The sequence below is a fragment of the Megalops cyprinoides genome, chromosome 10 (genome assembly GCF_013368585.1).
Source record: "Megalops cyprinoides isolate fMegCyp1 chromosome 10, fMegCyp1.pri, whole genome shotgun sequence".
Taxonomy (NCBI): Eukaryota; Metazoa; Chordata; class Actinopteri; order Elopiformes; family Megalopidae; genus Megalops; species Megalops cyprinoides.
Window position 1 is genome coordinate 10,603,340 of NC_050592.1, and position 16,684 is coordinate 10,620,023.

Below are 16,684 nucleotides of genomic sequence, written 5' to 3' on the forward strand. Positions count from 1 at the left end.
TTCCAGCTGTATCCACCAGATGGCAGAGAGAGAGAGGGAGGAAGGTACACTTGTCAGAGAGGAAGGACTAGGTGTGGTTCCACCTGGATTCAAGAGAAGTTTCAGTTCAAACCAAAAATGTTAAGATGACCAGAGGTGTCCATGCTGACATAAATAATGTCTGTAAGGTGACATTTCATTGTCTGAAGCCTGGACTGAAACCACTATATCACTCTGACCAGTTAATCACTAAAATAACTCCCAGTCCTAAAATGTACCCCCTCCACTCTAAGTATCTGCCCTCTAACATCTGCAGCTGTACATACACATTTATTGCCACTATTTTTCCCATACAGAAGTGCTCTATAACATACAGTATTGCACTGTATAAGTACCCAAGCAGACCCCATCCATCTATACAGAATCACACTGTAACAGGGCTGTACTATTGTCAGTGGTTAAGTAAGGAAGAAACCATAAAAAAAGCATTACAACACATGCAGGCACATTTTGAGGGAACATCACAAAGTCCAACAGTAGAGGATTATATATATGCTGGGATAGATACAAACAAGACTCCCATTGTGTAGGGTCAATACATTTGGGACTTCAAAGCATGCATTCATATAAATGAACCAAACAGCATGAATCCAGAGCGTCAGGATCAACCAAAGCCCTTTAACATGACAGCTTTCATACAATGGTGATATCCTATGTGTACAAACACCTGAAAGAAATATTATTATGCAGCAGTGCAACATTATGGTTGAGGAAATAGACTACAGGTTGCATGTTTGAACTTGCAAGACAGTTAATCTGAATCTGAACAGCTGTATAATTGGGCAATAAGTGCTGGCAAAGATTGTCTCTGGGTCGCTTTTCAAAGAAAACAAAGAGCAAACTTCAATAAATATCAGACCTAGACTGACTCAAATCATTGTGAAATGGGAGTCTTGTTCTCACTGCGAAACTAAACACATAGTTTCTCCTCTCAGTGAAATGAAGTAATGACATAAATGAAGAATGAGGATTTCACTGCAAGGAGGTTACTGCAGCCATGGCAACACTAGAAAATGACCACCTCCCATTCAGGATGGACTGACACACTGTGTAGGAAGGTTTCAAGGGAGCTTCAAAATATCACATGGAGGAAAAATATATTGACGAAAGCTTGCTGTCACACACAAAAATAAACCAAAATAATAATTTTCTTAGACATGGCAGCCAAATAAAAAAAAAAAAAAACCTTATCTGCATGTTAGGGTCCCTGAGACTCCCCAGAGATCCAACATTTCTAAGTGCAGCAACTATAGACACAGTACATACAATACATCACCTAAGTTTCCTTCACAGAGACTCTCTAGTGTCTACAGTGTATGTGACAAAAAGACAAGAGGGTTCATGCTGGTACAGAAACACACAGGCCCTGACCAGAACGACACTGTCCTAAGCTGTGTTCAGGCGTCCCCCTTGTCCTCTGCCAAAAAGACAGAAATGTCATTCAGGTGCGTTAAGATGTGGAAGACAATAACATGAGGTGTGTATTAAGAAGCCGGCACAATGTGAGTGTGTGTGTGTGTGTTGTGGAGATTGTCATGTGAGCTTGTGCAGGTGTGCAGCTGAGCAGATGTGCACGCTGTGTTTTCTTCTTTTTGTGTGACAATGGCCTGTCACACAGATACGTGGCGAGTTTGTCAAAATAGGGGAGATTGGAGTGGAGAAAGTAACTGACGGAGGGAGACAGAGGAGGAAGAAGACTGAGGCTTGATGAGGAACAGCACCATTTTGTCTCTGTATGGTGTTTGGGATAGACTCCAAGGCGACTGTTGTGAGGGTTCATTTCATTCCTTCTTACAGAAGTATTGGTGGATCGCTGGCATTGTTGTTGGTGTTGGTGTCCCTCCTTCTTCCATCTGTAAAGTCTCTTCTCAGTCTCTCTGCTCCTCACTACTGTTTTCCTCTTTTCTCCTTCTATTCTTCAACATTATTTTTCCCCCAAACTGATCCCGTGTTCCCCTCCCTCCCTCTACTCTCTGAGTACACCCCCCTCCCCATATCCCTGCTTCCCTTTAACCCAGATTCTATCCCCCTCATCTGTATGCCTCTCTCCTCCTTCATCTCAACTGTACAGCACAATTAGTGTACTCATTTCCCCACCTCTGTCATCTAACAACACAGAATGAATTCTGCACTTCCTTGTCTCTCCCCCCATCTCTTCCTCCTTCCACCACCCTTCTTCCTTACACGATCCCCTCCTGCTCCGCCAATCACAGTGCAGACTCTGTGTACAAGGTTCCTGAGGAGCCGTGGGGCCGGGAGAGGAGTCTGCGCAGTGAGGCCGCGGAGGTGGAGCTCAGGTCCCCACAGCTGCGCAGGTGGATGCCCTCCACGCGCACGGGGTTGTCACGGCGACGGCTATGGCTCTCGCTTTGGGAATGGTGGCTGCGATGGTGGGAGTGCTGCTGGTACTGCTGCCCCCTGCTGGCTCCCCAGGAGTTGCGCAGGACCTGACCGATGGCAGAAAAGAGGGTGAGGCTTTGGATAGGTAATGTACCTGCTCACCACTAATCTCCCACATGCTGCCACGCGCTGTGCTTCTCCTTTATCTGGTTCACCTGTTCGAAAGGGCGATGACTTGTCCCGTTGCCCTCAGCGCCGGCCCTCCTCTTTGGCCCTTGTCCGCTACTCCCAGCATGATCCAATGAGGGAGCGAGATTGCGTTTAGATCGCTGCAGGAATCGAGCCACCAGGACTCTCGTCACCTGGAGCGAGAACAAGACATGGACAAAAGAGTCAAAAAGTGGCAAAGACATGCTCATCAAAACTTAAATATGCAAATATATTAAAGCCAGTCTATGAATAGTTGATTAGAGGATGACCTTGAGGTCTCCAAGTGAGCGAGCACAGTCCTTGGGGAGGCGGAGAGGAGAGACAGGGGGAGGTTTAGAGGGCAACACCCCCATCCCTGCTTTCATACTGCCTTTCCTGGGCAGAGCATTAGGGGGCGCCAGAGCAGAACGAGGTAACAGACATGCCTCAGAGGATGGACCTGGACAGGGGGAAAGAGGGAGAAGGAGATAGAGGAGAGTAAAGAAGCAGGTTATACAGAAGGAAGGTTAGTGTAAGTGAAAGAGAAAAATGGTAGAGTGAAAGATGCAGTATGAGGAGGAGGGGGACTATAGGCTACACCTTTTACTCCCCCGTACATTTATTAGAGTGGTCAGCACAAAGATAGAATACACGCATTCATCAGCTCATCTGTACACAGTTCATCTGACAGACAGCCATCTTGGATTTGATCTATGATCACCTAGGGAGTTAAAAGTCACTCAGAGTCTCTTCTGACTCCCTCCATATCCATCTTGATCTATAAAATGTCCTCTGAAAGTAACAATATTTCTGCACTACAATATTCATTTCATAAGTGAAAACACAGGATGTCTTGCCTCTTTTGACTTTACCATATGCCGACCGTTGTGGAAAGATCATGCTTTCTTGTGTGTATGACTCACGGAGGAGGCGTGAGTAATGACCTGATTACTTTTCAGGCAATCAGCCAGGAGAAGGATTATGTTGTCTCCTGTGTGAAGGCAGTTTGATGGCTACAGAGGTAAGGGATTTTATGGAGCATCTGATTATTAACATTGCTCAAAGTTTTCTTTTTCATTCTTAAAACCCTGCTATTAGCCCTACTCCATTCTTTGAGCCCCTCCTCACCAGTTTCAGAGGAGGTCTGGGAGCCTTCTTCGCTCACTCCTTTACTGGCAATCGATCCGCTGAAGTCACCTGAAACGGAGTGTGACAGGGCATAAGCTGACCAAGGGGTTTTTTAAATGGACACCCTTAAATGGACAAAGCCCTCTCTCTCTCTCTCTCTCTCTCTCGAACCTGTGTCTGTGGACGAGCTGAGCCCCGGCTCGCTGTGTGACCGCACCAGCGGGAGGAGGGAGTCGCTGTCCCGACGGTCCCGCCCGACGCCGTGACGCCGGGGGTAAGGGGGCAGGAGGAGGACGGGCGGGCCACTGCTGCGATTGGTCGCCGGGGAGGCAGGCGTGGCGGGGGCGGGGGTGTCGGAGCCGCGGCGGGCCGGGGTGCAAGGGCGGACACGGATCTCTGGGATGGAGGAGCGCTGTGACCCAGCGCCCCCCAGCAGCTCCAGCTGGGAGCAACTGCTGGCCAGCATGGCCTGGCGACGCAAGACTGGAGACCTGCAGATAGAGAGTGTGAAAAGACAGCAGAAAGAGAGCAGATTTACCACAAAACAAAGAAATGCTTTACATTTTAACTACGTAAATATTTATTTAAAAGACAATCAAATAGAATGAGGCTATGTATAACAGATTACAATTATACACAGCATAACATACATTATACAAAACCATATACGTGTATACATTTTATAAGATAATCATGGAAATTATTAAATAAAATGTGGTTGTGTAACTGTTGCACTGTTAAACTGGTAATCCACTCAAGCCATTATGAATTGCTGCAGGAAATAAATAAAATGAATAATGAACGAAAACACATATTGGCTATTTTTACCCTGTGCCCTGTATATCACAATTTTCACTTCTGAACTCTCACTATACATGTATGACACGTGTCTCCTGAACATTCAGAGCACAGGTTTGGGGCTGTGTTTGTTACACCTTGCTGCTTGACATTGTTTCACCTGCTTAATGTACATCATGCAGTCCTTCATTGGCTACAGTAGGCGTGACAAGTACAGTTTGTTTTATAATGGGAAAAACAAAGATCAATATAAACAAAGTGGTGAATTGTTCTATATGATGATTCAAATCAAAACACTTTATCGGCACGTCCTGATTTTCCAAGCGGCACAAGCATGTTAAATACACAAATCTAGAAAAAGGACACACACATGTCCAATGAACAACTGCATATCAGCAGCAGAGTAATTTAAAATTTAAATGTGAAGGCACTGGCAGCTCTAGTGTTAACACTACTATAAGAGACAAAATTAACTACTCTATAACTCCATTTAAATATTGCATTGCTCATTCAACTTGAAAGGATACACTTATGTTCTGTTGTGCTGGATGTCACTCTGGATAAGAGCGTCTGCTAAATGCATGCAATGTAATGTTGGTAATGTAATGTATTCCCTGACATTGAGGGCCAAAGAGAAAAAACACTAGGACAGGCTGAATGGCTGGGCAGAGACACATGAATACAGCATATTAATACTGTGAAGTGACCAGCCCTTACCTGTGGGAGGCTGAGCTGCTGGGAGAGGAGCAGGAGTTAGACCTCTCTCCTCTGAAACAGCGGCGGGGCTGGGGGCAGATGGCGGGAACCTCAGGGGGGGGCTGGCTCTGTGAGGGGCAGCGGAAGCTGACGTACTCGCCCCCGTCGCCCCCGCTGCTGCCACGCCCTCTCACGCCCACCCCCACCTCCAGCAGACAGGAGTCCTCAGAGGGGGAGCTGTCGTCCGGGATGTCCACTATCTCTGACATCAGCAGGGAGCCGCTGTCCATCGAGGCTGAGGGAAAACAAGCAGGGGATGCATTCTGCTTTCAGTGCTTCACATACACATATTCACATCCCTGGATGTGAATGTACACATATTCATAACCCTGTATTGCAATGTAAACATATTCACAACCCTGTATTGGAATGTACACATATTCACATCCCTGGATAGAATGCACCCATGTTCACATCCCTGTATTGGAATGCACACATAGTCATATCCCTGGATTGGAATGTAAACATATTCCCATCCCTGGATTGGAATGTGCAATTTAGGCATGGAGTTGTGACAGAAATTTGTAACCTTACACAATTTGTGCTATGAAACATTCACTACAGGTGCGACGAAAATGATTCAGTGTTTGCCTCAAGTCTGTGAATGGCATTTGATATTTTTAACAGTGAGAAAGAGAGAACACGAGAGAAAAAGAGACTCACCCTCCCCACTGAAGGCAGTTGACGTCCCTCTCTCACAGGACAACTCTGTCCCATTGGCGTCATAAACCGTTGCCTAGACAACCAAAATTCACCAGACTCATTTAAATTAATGACCAACTAAGGCAAAGAGAATGAGACATGCTCTGCCAAGGACACAGCAATAAAAAGCATGGGGGGAAGAGGAGAGAAAAGACAAAAATACAGACACAAATGGCTGACGAAGCAACCGTCAGTGCTGAAGCACAAGTGCACAACAACTAAAGTGGAAGAGAGGAGAACACCGAGAGCAGACAGAGTAACTACACCTGATGTAGAGATGCAGGAGTATGACATACAGGAAGAAGGAAGTACAGAGAACAATGAGGTAAAAAAAATCAAATGACACACAGAGGAGAAAAGTGAGAGATGTAAATGGACAGTATTATGATTGGTTACATGGACTGGTCCACACTCATGAATAGTGAATGACACAGATAGGTGTACAGGTGGAATGCATACGGAGGGATACTCACCTGACTGGCTGCCCTCTGTCCCATGACAGCCTCATAAGGGGGAGGGCAGTCAGTGGGGTAGAGAGGCACTGGACTTTCCATAGACCCATTGTAAGTGATACTGCAGGGAGAGCCGTATACACACGTGCATACAGACACACACACACACACACACACACACACACACACACACACACACACACACCCACACACAGGCACGCACGCACCACAGGGTTAGTGTTACAGTGTTAGTATGTCAGTGTGAAGAGAGAATCATTAGACATGTTAGTATATTCATAAAAGTTAAATGCCAGCGACAGTATCAGTGAAGTCAGTAGGGGATTAATGATATGTAGTACCACTGAGGCGGGCCAGGAGTGTGACAGCACATCTGTGCCTCAGTGTGTCAGGTTTCCAGCCTAGTGTGTGAGAGGAATGTGTATAGTGTGTACAGTGAGTGGTGTAGCGATCGTTGTATAGGGACAACATTGTAACCGTCACCTTTGAGCATCGGTTTCCGAGCTGCAGGTATACTCCGGGGGGTAGTAGGGTGGCGGTGGTATGGGGGGCACAAACTCCTCGAAGTCCAGGATGTTGGTGAGGAAGGCATCCTGCGGAGTGGTGCATTCTGGGTTGACCGAGCGAGAGCGATGTGGAACAAGCTGGGAGGGAGTAAAGGCAGGGGGAGGACAGGGACAAAGAACAGGGGAGAGAGATACCAATATTACAAACCATTATAATTTTACCAGACAATTCAATCTTGCTTGAGGATGCGGATGATTGTTTTGTTATCTCTATGGTATGTACGTGCGTGCATATGTCTGTGTGTGTGCGTGTGGGTGGAACACTCACCAAGTGTAGCAGGTCCAGAGAGAAGATGTGAATGCTGCAGGTTACAGTGGACAGGGTACAGATGATGGTGGAGAGAATACTGAGACCACAGGCGCTGAATAGCAGATCCTGACCACACACATACACACACAAACAGTCAGAGCAAGGCAATGGACACTATACATCACACGAGACAACCACACACACATACAAACACATTCTGCACAGCATCAATACAGCCACTCACAAACAGACAGATAGAGGGAAAGGGACAGACAGAGAGGGGATTAGAGAGAAAGGGAGAGAGGGATGCATACCTTCAGCTGGTGGCGGACTGAGTGACAGTCAGTGTGGGGGTACAGCACCAGCGTGTCATCTGACAGGGAACAGGTGTTTCCAGTGTCACAGCACCAGCACACCCCGTCCTCCACCTACACAGCAAGACGAAACCAGCGCCACACTCAGCACAGCTGTTACAGACAATACCAGTCCATCGCACATCTACACAACAGCACAAAGCTCTATGAGACAGCAATGCACATGCTGCCCTCATATGAATCTCACCGGTGTTAAGAAGTGACCTCTTCAGACTCTACCTGGACTGACCCAGCACACAACTGCTGCCCCCCCCCATCAGTGCTGTTGTAAATTGCTGTGCTTTCTAAATTGTGCTTTTTAAATTGTCTCTTGTTGCCGCCTTTACCCTGATGCTCATTGCGCCGTTTGAAGTTGTTGAAGTCCGCCATTTGAAAGTGTATCGTATTAGTTGCCCTATAGGCTGTAATTGTACAAATCTAATAATACTTTATCCTCAAACAGACCTTGCTCTCAGTTGAGAACTGTCTCATTGTGGAACTGTACACATCCTGTCCCCGTACTGTCGCTATACTTGCTGTATGCACTTTTGTAAGTCGCTTTGAATAAAAGCGTCTGCTAAATAAATAAATGTAAATGTAAATGTGACTTTTCACCGGTACACAAGCATCACTATCACAACGTATATGGAACAGTTTAGCATAGGACGGCACAGTCTAGTATAACACAGTGTTGCACAGTTTAGTCAGGCTTGGCGCCGAGAGAAAATACAGAGGGGTGCAATTGCAAAATACACAGGGGTGCAATTGCAATCCACCGCGTCATATCTTAAAAAAATGTAATAAATACTATGTGGACAGCAGGGTATGAGGAGACAACTGGGGGTGCACTGAGGTCCGTCTGGGGGTGCACCCCTAAGCACCCCCATAGCACTGGCCCTGAGTGTAGCGCACATGTGTGTATTAACTGTGCTAAGCTGAAACTGAGAGGAGACTACCTGGCAGGCCTGCAATGACTTCACCAGCTGAGCATTCTGGCAGGACAGCATTGATCCAGCTAGACTGAGAATGACACACACAGCCGACAGCAACATGAACAGTGACACCTGCAGGATGAGAGGCGAACAACAAGTCAGACTTATTCCATTTCCATTTATTCTACCTTGACATTTCTACCTGGGTAAAAATATTATTTTATTCCAAAGCCACTGTGCTGTGCTGCTCTGAAAAGCACACAACACAATAGCACCAGGGAGCTATGGGAACAGTGGAACTATAGGAGCACTGCTAAATTGTTCATCTGATCTGTAATTAACAATATCCTTTTAGAACACTTGCTATATGAATGTGCACTGGCAATTCAAGCATAGATTTATTACAATAAATGTATTTACTTGGCAGATGCTTTGACTTCTGAGCATGCTGTGGTACTTTCAATATGTATCACGTCTTTCTTATTTCATGGCCATGTGTTTGTTTTTCTAAATTGGCTACTCATTTTGCAATTACCGACAGGCTATCTGGCAATACTTCAGTAATCCCAGTAATTAGTTTGCCATAAAACCCTAAGGAGATGCTTGAAGAAGCACTTTTGTAAGAGCAAGTAAAAAAGATTATTCACGCAAAACTCAATGCCCTGTCTCTTGTGTATACACACCACCAGAGTCATTGGCCTCCTCCACGATATCACCCCCACAAGTCCTGAAGCCACCACCTAGAGAAACAGAACTGAAATGTATGAGACACATAATTTCCCATGGTATTGCATTGAGCACCAGTCCCAGCTATATCATTATCCTTTACTCTAAGAGGTGAACCAACTGGAGGTCATTTTCATGAGCAAAACAACAACTGCACAAAATACAAATATGACATGACACAATAACCGGTTTAATGCACTGCAAAACAGGTATTGCACTGCTTTGATCTATGACTTTGCAAGCCAGTTGGAATTTCACTTGCAGTGGCGCATTCAAAACACACACAAACAAATAACAAACAGACACACACACACACATACATACAAACATACACACATACACACACACATACACACACACACACACACACACACACACACACACACACACACACACACAAACACATACATGAACAAACACACAAGAAATCTACTCACAAAGAAGCCAGCCCAGAAAGGACAGGACTGTCGAATGTGGGGCGAGGAGGTGAAAGCCAGGCTGGTGAAGCTGAAGGCCAGAACCATGGCACCCAGCCCCAGGTGACACAAGCCCAGGTACAGCAGGAGGCGTGCCCCACCCCGCCCAGACATGCCCCTGCGACTTCCTGACAAACCCCGGGACCCTGACACCGACACCACACTACTTGAATCTGATGGGGAGGGCATGGTGGGGGGTTTGAGAGCAGTTCAATTTACAAAGCAGGGAATTGTTGTAATATATGGGAACGGTGTAAATCTACAGAGGATGATTACTGGGAAGAGTAAGGTGTAATTCTGATGAAGAATTTAGAAAAATATACGGAAATATGGATTCTTCAGTCAAGTTTAGACAAGAGTAACACGGCCCAGTTAGCAACAGTCCAGTATAACTTTGTACGGTAAGCCTGTGTCCAGTCTAGTCTACGGAAGCTTGATCCAGAGTTTGAGCAGTCTTAAGAATCTTTTCAGGCTTTTCAAAATCATTGTGGAACATCAGAAGTCTCGTCGGTCATGGCATCCTTTTCGCTTAACCACAGATACAGTCCCCCTGCCTCGGCGAATGGTAATACGCAGGCCAACTCATTTGCAGCTCACTTTAAGACAACATATTGCAAAGCGAGAGCAGTTGCGCTGCCGCGAGTAAAACACCGTGTCCGGTCACTCTTGCGACTTTGGTACACTTTTACAAAATACAGTACATATTAATAAAAACGCGTTTTACTCGCAGCATGCATCCATCTTTTCTCGGTTCCTATCCCTCTGTCATTTTTCACCTCTCTCTCCCCCTCCCCAGCCCGGCAGCACTGCGGTATCTGCACCGTACAGGCCGTGACACTACCGCATCTGCTCACAAGACTCACATTAGGCCCACAGCAAGCTATGTCCCCGTCTCCCTGTCCTTCTGTAAAATCACAACCCGTAATACCGTAAAACATGTAATCCTCACGAATGCGCGTGCGGTGAGAGTGAATAAAGGTGGAGCGTAAAGCCTTTGGATACGGGCCCGGAAGAACGGATGTCTTCATTTAGATTCGGCTATAGAGCATCCTCGCTGCCAGCCAAGATAGGAATTCAGAAATAAGCCCCGATAAGTAAAAACAAGAAGACTGTATGCGGATAAATCCAAGCACGCTGATTTTTATGATAGTTATGATGCATTGGATATAAAAAGCAAAAACATCTAAATTTGATGGTTTCTTATTTATAATTGGAAATAAATATGCCACTGGAAGCTGCTGCTGATGATGATGGCGATGATGAAAGAGATTCCTTGGATATTTATTTTTCCATTTTTCTTCAGTGGGAGTTTTGTGGTGGAACACACTCCCCCCTTCTCCCCTCCCTGCAGCAGTCACGCGGGTCCTTGTCCTGCTCTCTCGCGCTGTGCATTTATCCCGGACATACACTTCACTGCGCTGTTCTCTACGTCATCGGTGGAGTTAGGAAATCATATTCACACTCACCCCCTCGCTCACTTTCACCCTCAACGCTGCACTCGACCGCACAGAACGTGCTCAGTCTTTCCCTCTCATTCCTCATCTTCTCCTCTGAACACAGGTGACGTGAATGCTGTAGTCACTATTAAACACTATTAAGTCATACGTGTAAATATGAGTGTTTCTGTACATGTGGATAGTAATGTACACATATGAGAATGCTGTCTGAAAATACTACGAGCGAAAAAAAGACCAAAGTAGAGGGACAGAGGCTTCTCCATGCGGTTTGGGATGCGGCAGTTTTAACATTGTCACAGCCAGGTTCTGAAGCTGCACGGGAGGGGCGGTTGCCATGCGACCGCCTCCAAGGGCAACCGGAGACATCCAATCGGACAGGATACTGTGTGCCTGCAGGAGGTCCAAACATGCAAGACCGCTCGGCGTTGTAGTTAGCTAAAGCACACTTCTTCCAAAATGTTGCTGTTACTCACTAAACTGATGACATTTTGTGTAGACGAAAGCCTTGAATTGGCGCCTTAAAAACAGGCAATAAACATGGATGACACAAATTTAAATGTCCTAGGACATGATTATTTTTAATGGCTTAAAGCCATGAACCATTAATTATGTCCTTATGACTACTTGTAATGCGAGCCAGTATGTTGTCCAACCGAGTGCCCTAATGGCCTACTTAAAACAAAAATACTTTTAAATACATTATGCCATAAATCCATATTTCATTTTAGCGCCATGTTGATCTGTTAGCCTATTTTGTGTTGATGGACTGTTTTTGCAGTCTTTCTTTGCAGTCGCTTATATGATTAAGAAATAAAGTTTGCAGCCTATAGGTGACTTTTGCAAAGCCTCCTCTCCGGCTCTAGTAGCAGCTGCTGCATAACTTTTCATATTTATAATGAATAAATATTCCTCATAGAGCTCCATTTAGATTTTCTGTTCACCTGCAGAAAAGGCTCTGAGGCTCTGAGGCTCTGTCATGGGTACTCATAGTTACAAAAGGATGACTCAATAAGCAGCACTCATGGCTTTTGGGGTCAGACACAAGCAATTAGCATGATCATTCAAATCTGACTTCAGTTATGTAGTTAACTTTAGCCAGAATTCACCATCATGAAACTGAAGCAATCTGAAATCAGTTAGCAGGCTAACTTAAACTGGTCAACTCTAGAAAAGCTTAGCTTAGTTGAGCTTGCTTCCTGAAACAGGCCGCTGATTTGCTGGCTTGTTATGAACATTCTTGAAGGGATGTAGACTAAATCAAAATGGCATAGGAACACAGACCAGCACGGGTATCTCCTGTTAATAAAATGAATCCCCTAGATTGAGAACAGGAGGAATGCATGCATTCAATATCTGGTCCTAATAGAATGTCTACATACATTAGTTTAGGAAAGATCACAAACAAGACCAACTGAAAACAAAATGAAGAGGGACAGAACTGAAAAAGGGAATACAAGTGTTGTAATTTTCCTACATAAATATGCATATCTGCATGCATGTATATGGTGATTTGATTATTATTTATGCCCCATTACAAACCAGAACATTTAACATTTTCAACCAAATAGGACTCAAGATCAGGGATAATCAGCCATAAGATGTTCTCATATAAGCTATTATTATGCATAATTATAAATACACTGTGTTAGGATAATTCCCTCCACTACAAATATAAACACATTTTTGTTGTTTTATTCTTTTTAGGGCGGTGTGAGTGAAATGCTAATATTCTTGTTACAAATGAGAGCAACAGATGTCAAGTACGCAATTTTCCAAATTGTTTGTTAATGCCTGTATATATCAAAAATAGTACATTCATTAGTTATGATAAATTGAGAAGTATTTCATAACCAGCAAAATAGCAACAATAAAATAGCGCTTCTCTATTGACCCTGCATGGCCATACAATATGGATAAGGCAATTGTTGATATGATTTTTTTTGCAGGTTGTCCCAGTGCTGTCCCTGTTGTGGCTGAGGCAGTGAGTGGTACGGCATCATTGTTCTATGGGACTCCTCAAGGCATCATACTGATCCTTCCCCTTAGTCCTGCCGAAAACAAGAGATGTACAACAAACTCGTATTTGACAATTATAGAAATTGGGACAATGAATTACATTTGATTTTCATTAAATAACCAGAGATAATTGGATGATAAGAAATGTCACGACCCAGTTTGCTAACTGTACTTCAATATAGTGCATTGTTGCAGCCCAATGAAATTTATAATAAGAGGACCCTTATAATTGAATATTGGACGAGAACTTTCTATTGGGGGTGGGGTCCTCTAAAGTCACACGCATAATTGATTTAGGTGCTTCTTTATTATTGAGTTGAGATTGTCAAAGTTTTTCTGCCTCTGTTTTTTTCCATGAGCACACTCTACCTTCCTTTGTAAGCAGTAAATGACTCTTCATTGACTGAATAACCAGATTAAATGAGGAAATCTGCTACTTTAGCAATCTTGGCAACATAGGCCTTAAATGTACGAATCAGTAAAGGGGAACACCACTAATTATACATTGGTCTACTAAGAAGAAAAATTTGTAAACAAACATCACATTTTTCATTAAATGCAAGAAATGTTGTATATGTGTCAGATGAAAGTGAGGACAAATATCCACAAGTCGATATGAATATGATCATGCTATTTACCAAGTCATTAAATGTGCTGATAATTTAAAAAAGAAAACTATAATCCTAACATACAACACTGTGGTAGACAGAGGACACATTCTGCCCACCAGATGTTCCACTGTTAATGACAACCCTCAGCAGTGGGCCTATTGCACCTCCATAACCCAGCCAACCTGGGCATCTGCGCCTTCCAGACTCCGCCCCATGCCCATATCACCATGACAACCACCAGCATGCACTGCAGCAGCATACTCAGGTAATAGCGAGGGTTCAAGAACGACTGAGGGAGAAAGAGGCAGAAAACGGAAACTGATTCATTCTCACAGATCAAGTGTTTCAAACCCCAATCTTGTATGACTAGTGTACAAACTGGCTTCATTCCAGCCAATTCCTGCATGACTCAGTTCGGCTAATTATTGATATAGGTACACACATACCACACAGACCTACACATTGTTCTCAGAAGTTTTTAATCTGTTTTAATTTGGCTTTGCAATTGACTGGAACTGAAAAAGACCAGATATTTTTGCAAAAGACTGATTGCTTACAACAAATGACCCCCCCCCCATTTGCAATGCTATGTAATTTTAATGCTGCTGAACTTTTCACATATTTAGTGCTAGAAAATCAGAGTATAAGTCAGAGAGTTGAAAACACACTTTCACCTGCTGCCACTTTAATGGATGAAAAGGACATATTTTAACTGCCCAGAATACACGTAACCCCATGACAAGATAGCATAAACACCGGGTCTCCATGACCTCAGTTTTAGTCATCTGTGTGAGAGTCAGAGCAGGATACATTAGGTCTGTCTGATACTTCCCCCACCCATTACCAGTCCACAGCTCAGCAGGTGGATCAGCACCACAGACACGCCCTTCGCCCGACTTGCCCCCTCACAGGCAGAGAACACCAACACTGAGCAGCGGATGTGGAGGCAGAATTGCATCATGGGCTGTAAAGCTGACAGAAGGAAAGGAAATGGTGGCACAGGAAAGGGAGGGAAGACAATACACAGTAGATAGACAGAAAGGGGAATGGAAGAGAGAGGCGTGAAAATACAGAAGGCAAAAGAGGTAAATATAGAGGTCAATTTAAGTAAATGGGACAAGTATAAGGAGATGGGGGTAGTGTCCAGAACTATTAATACATTCATATTTCACCTCCATGTATACTAACTTGCTTAATTGAATCAAAGGGTGTGTTACTTATCACAAAAAAAGTGTTGTGCTAAAGCATATGGTTAAGATTTGGGGTTTGGCACTATTTCTAATTAAACATAGTAACAGAAATTACTTCTCTCTGCTGTCACATACCAGAGGTAATGAAGAAGTGAGACGATTCCCCGTGAATTCCTACAATGCCTGGCCCCGGCGACAGTGGCAGGATGTTGGCAGAGGAAAAGGCTGAGCTCATTAGGCCAAAGGCCAAGCCGCTCACTGGGAGAGGGAGACAGAGGCAGAGTGAGACATTTTGAGTTACAGTAAAATGCAGTTTCAATCTTCAGTTTGGTTTGCATTCTGTACCTTTGCCAAAGTTCCACCTAAGGACTTTTGTTGAAGAGAAAGCAGGAGTCTTCCTTTGCCACATTTGATGAATTAGGCACACAGACAACAAATAGCCACTTTGGCCAAAGATTAACTCACAACCATATCTGTAAAAACAAGGGAGATGTCTAAATACTGTATGTGTTTGTTTAGTTATTGGATTGTGTGAAATGAACACATATTCTGACATGTCCTGTTTCAGATTACCTTTTTGGGATATACATTTCTGTTAAGAGGTCTAATTAGGGAAGATTTCTAATATGAACCGTATCCATAAATATTTAAGAAACATTTCATTCGAGAAATCATATGGCATTCTAATCCTTACCAAGGGTTCATATAAAAATCTGTGACTTTCACATGAGAAACCCAAAACCGGCAACAAACTTGTGATTGTGTCAGGATGTGATAATCTTATTCTTATTTAGTACAAACAGGAAAATCCAAATCTAGACAAACACACATGCAGCCAGTGCAACAACTGGGACACCTGTACATGGTATCCTTATCAGCGCACCTCAGCAGGATGCATGACACTGCCCTTACCAGCTCCTGAAGCAGTGCTGCCAGCGCCACCCCGGTGGCCAGAAGCTGCAACTGCAGGCTTGGATCAGGGTAGTCAAAGACGGACATTCGTGCATACCACAGCACTGAAGACAATAACAGAGACATTAGCCACAAACTGGCCCTTAGAGAGAGAGAGAGAGAGAGAGAGAGAGAGAGAGAGAGAGCAGGGAAAATAGGATGTTAAAAAATGATGACATTAAACAGTTAGGACATATATGTTTCTCTGCAAAGTGCACAACGGACCCAGGCTCAACACGGTAATTTTTGCTGCCACATGGACTGAAGCCAACTTGTAGACAGCTAGTTCCAAAATATGAAACAAATGGCCTCCATTATATTGTGAAAATTTTCCACTACTCAAGCAAAACCAAATAATTAGGCATGCAGCACTTTAAAACCATGCACATTCCATATTTTTGCACTTCTGTCAGGAAACATCTGTTATTCCAAGAACGTTTATGGATTGGAGAGCTGCAATATAAGCCTCCTTGGATCTCCTGAATGGGTATGTGGTGCTATGTTACCACCCCTTAATATAAATTTAGGGTGACCATACGTCCTTTTTTCCCGGACATGTCCTCTTTTTGGGACGCATTTTTTAGGTCCCAAAAAGAGGACATGTCCGGGGAAAAGAGGACGTATGGTCACCCTAAATTAATCTTGGTTTAATACAGAAACAGCTTCACAAGCACTGTCAAACGATCGAACTTTTACATTCACCCAACGACCGATATAACCACGCGAACCGGACT

At 44.2% G+C, this 16,684-nt stretch overlaps 1 protein-coding gene and 1 long non-coding RNA gene across 2 annotated transcripts; both read right to left on the reverse strand.

The window, feature by feature from the left end:
* Positions 1 to 1,975: 1,975 nt before the first annotated feature.
* Positions 1,976 to 11,257, reverse strand: fam189b (family with sequence similarity 189 member B). The gene is made up of 14 exons (XM_036537987.1): positions 9,687 to 11,257; positions 9,207 to 9,263; positions 8,548 to 8,655; positions 7,553 to 7,666; positions 7,257 to 7,364; positions 6,906 to 7,066; positions 6,426 to 6,525; positions 5,914 to 5,986; positions 5,212 to 5,485; positions 3,868 to 4,187; positions 3,697 to 3,765; positions 2,859 to 3,028; positions 2,595 to 2,741; positions 1,976 to 2,486 (listed from the first exon to the last, which is right to left on the reverse strand). Exons 1-14 carry the CDS (start codon positions 9,912 to 9,914, stop codon positions 2,247 to 2,249), a joined length of 2,169 nt encoding a protein of 722 aa, XP_036393880.1. The 5' UTR covers positions 9,915 to 11,257; the 3' UTR covers positions 1,976 to 2,246.
* A 3,444-nt stretch (positions 11,258 to 14,701) lies between these two features.
* On the reverse strand, positions 14,702 to 16,046 carry LOC118784096. Its single transcript, XR_005005234.1, has 3 exons — positions 15,912 to 16,046; positions 15,135 to 15,257; positions 14,702 to 14,781 (listed from the first exon to the last, which is right to left on the reverse strand). It is a non-coding gene; the product is annotated as an uncharacterized LOC118784096 (long non-coding RNA).
* Positions 16,047 to 16,684: the final 638 nt, after the last annotated feature.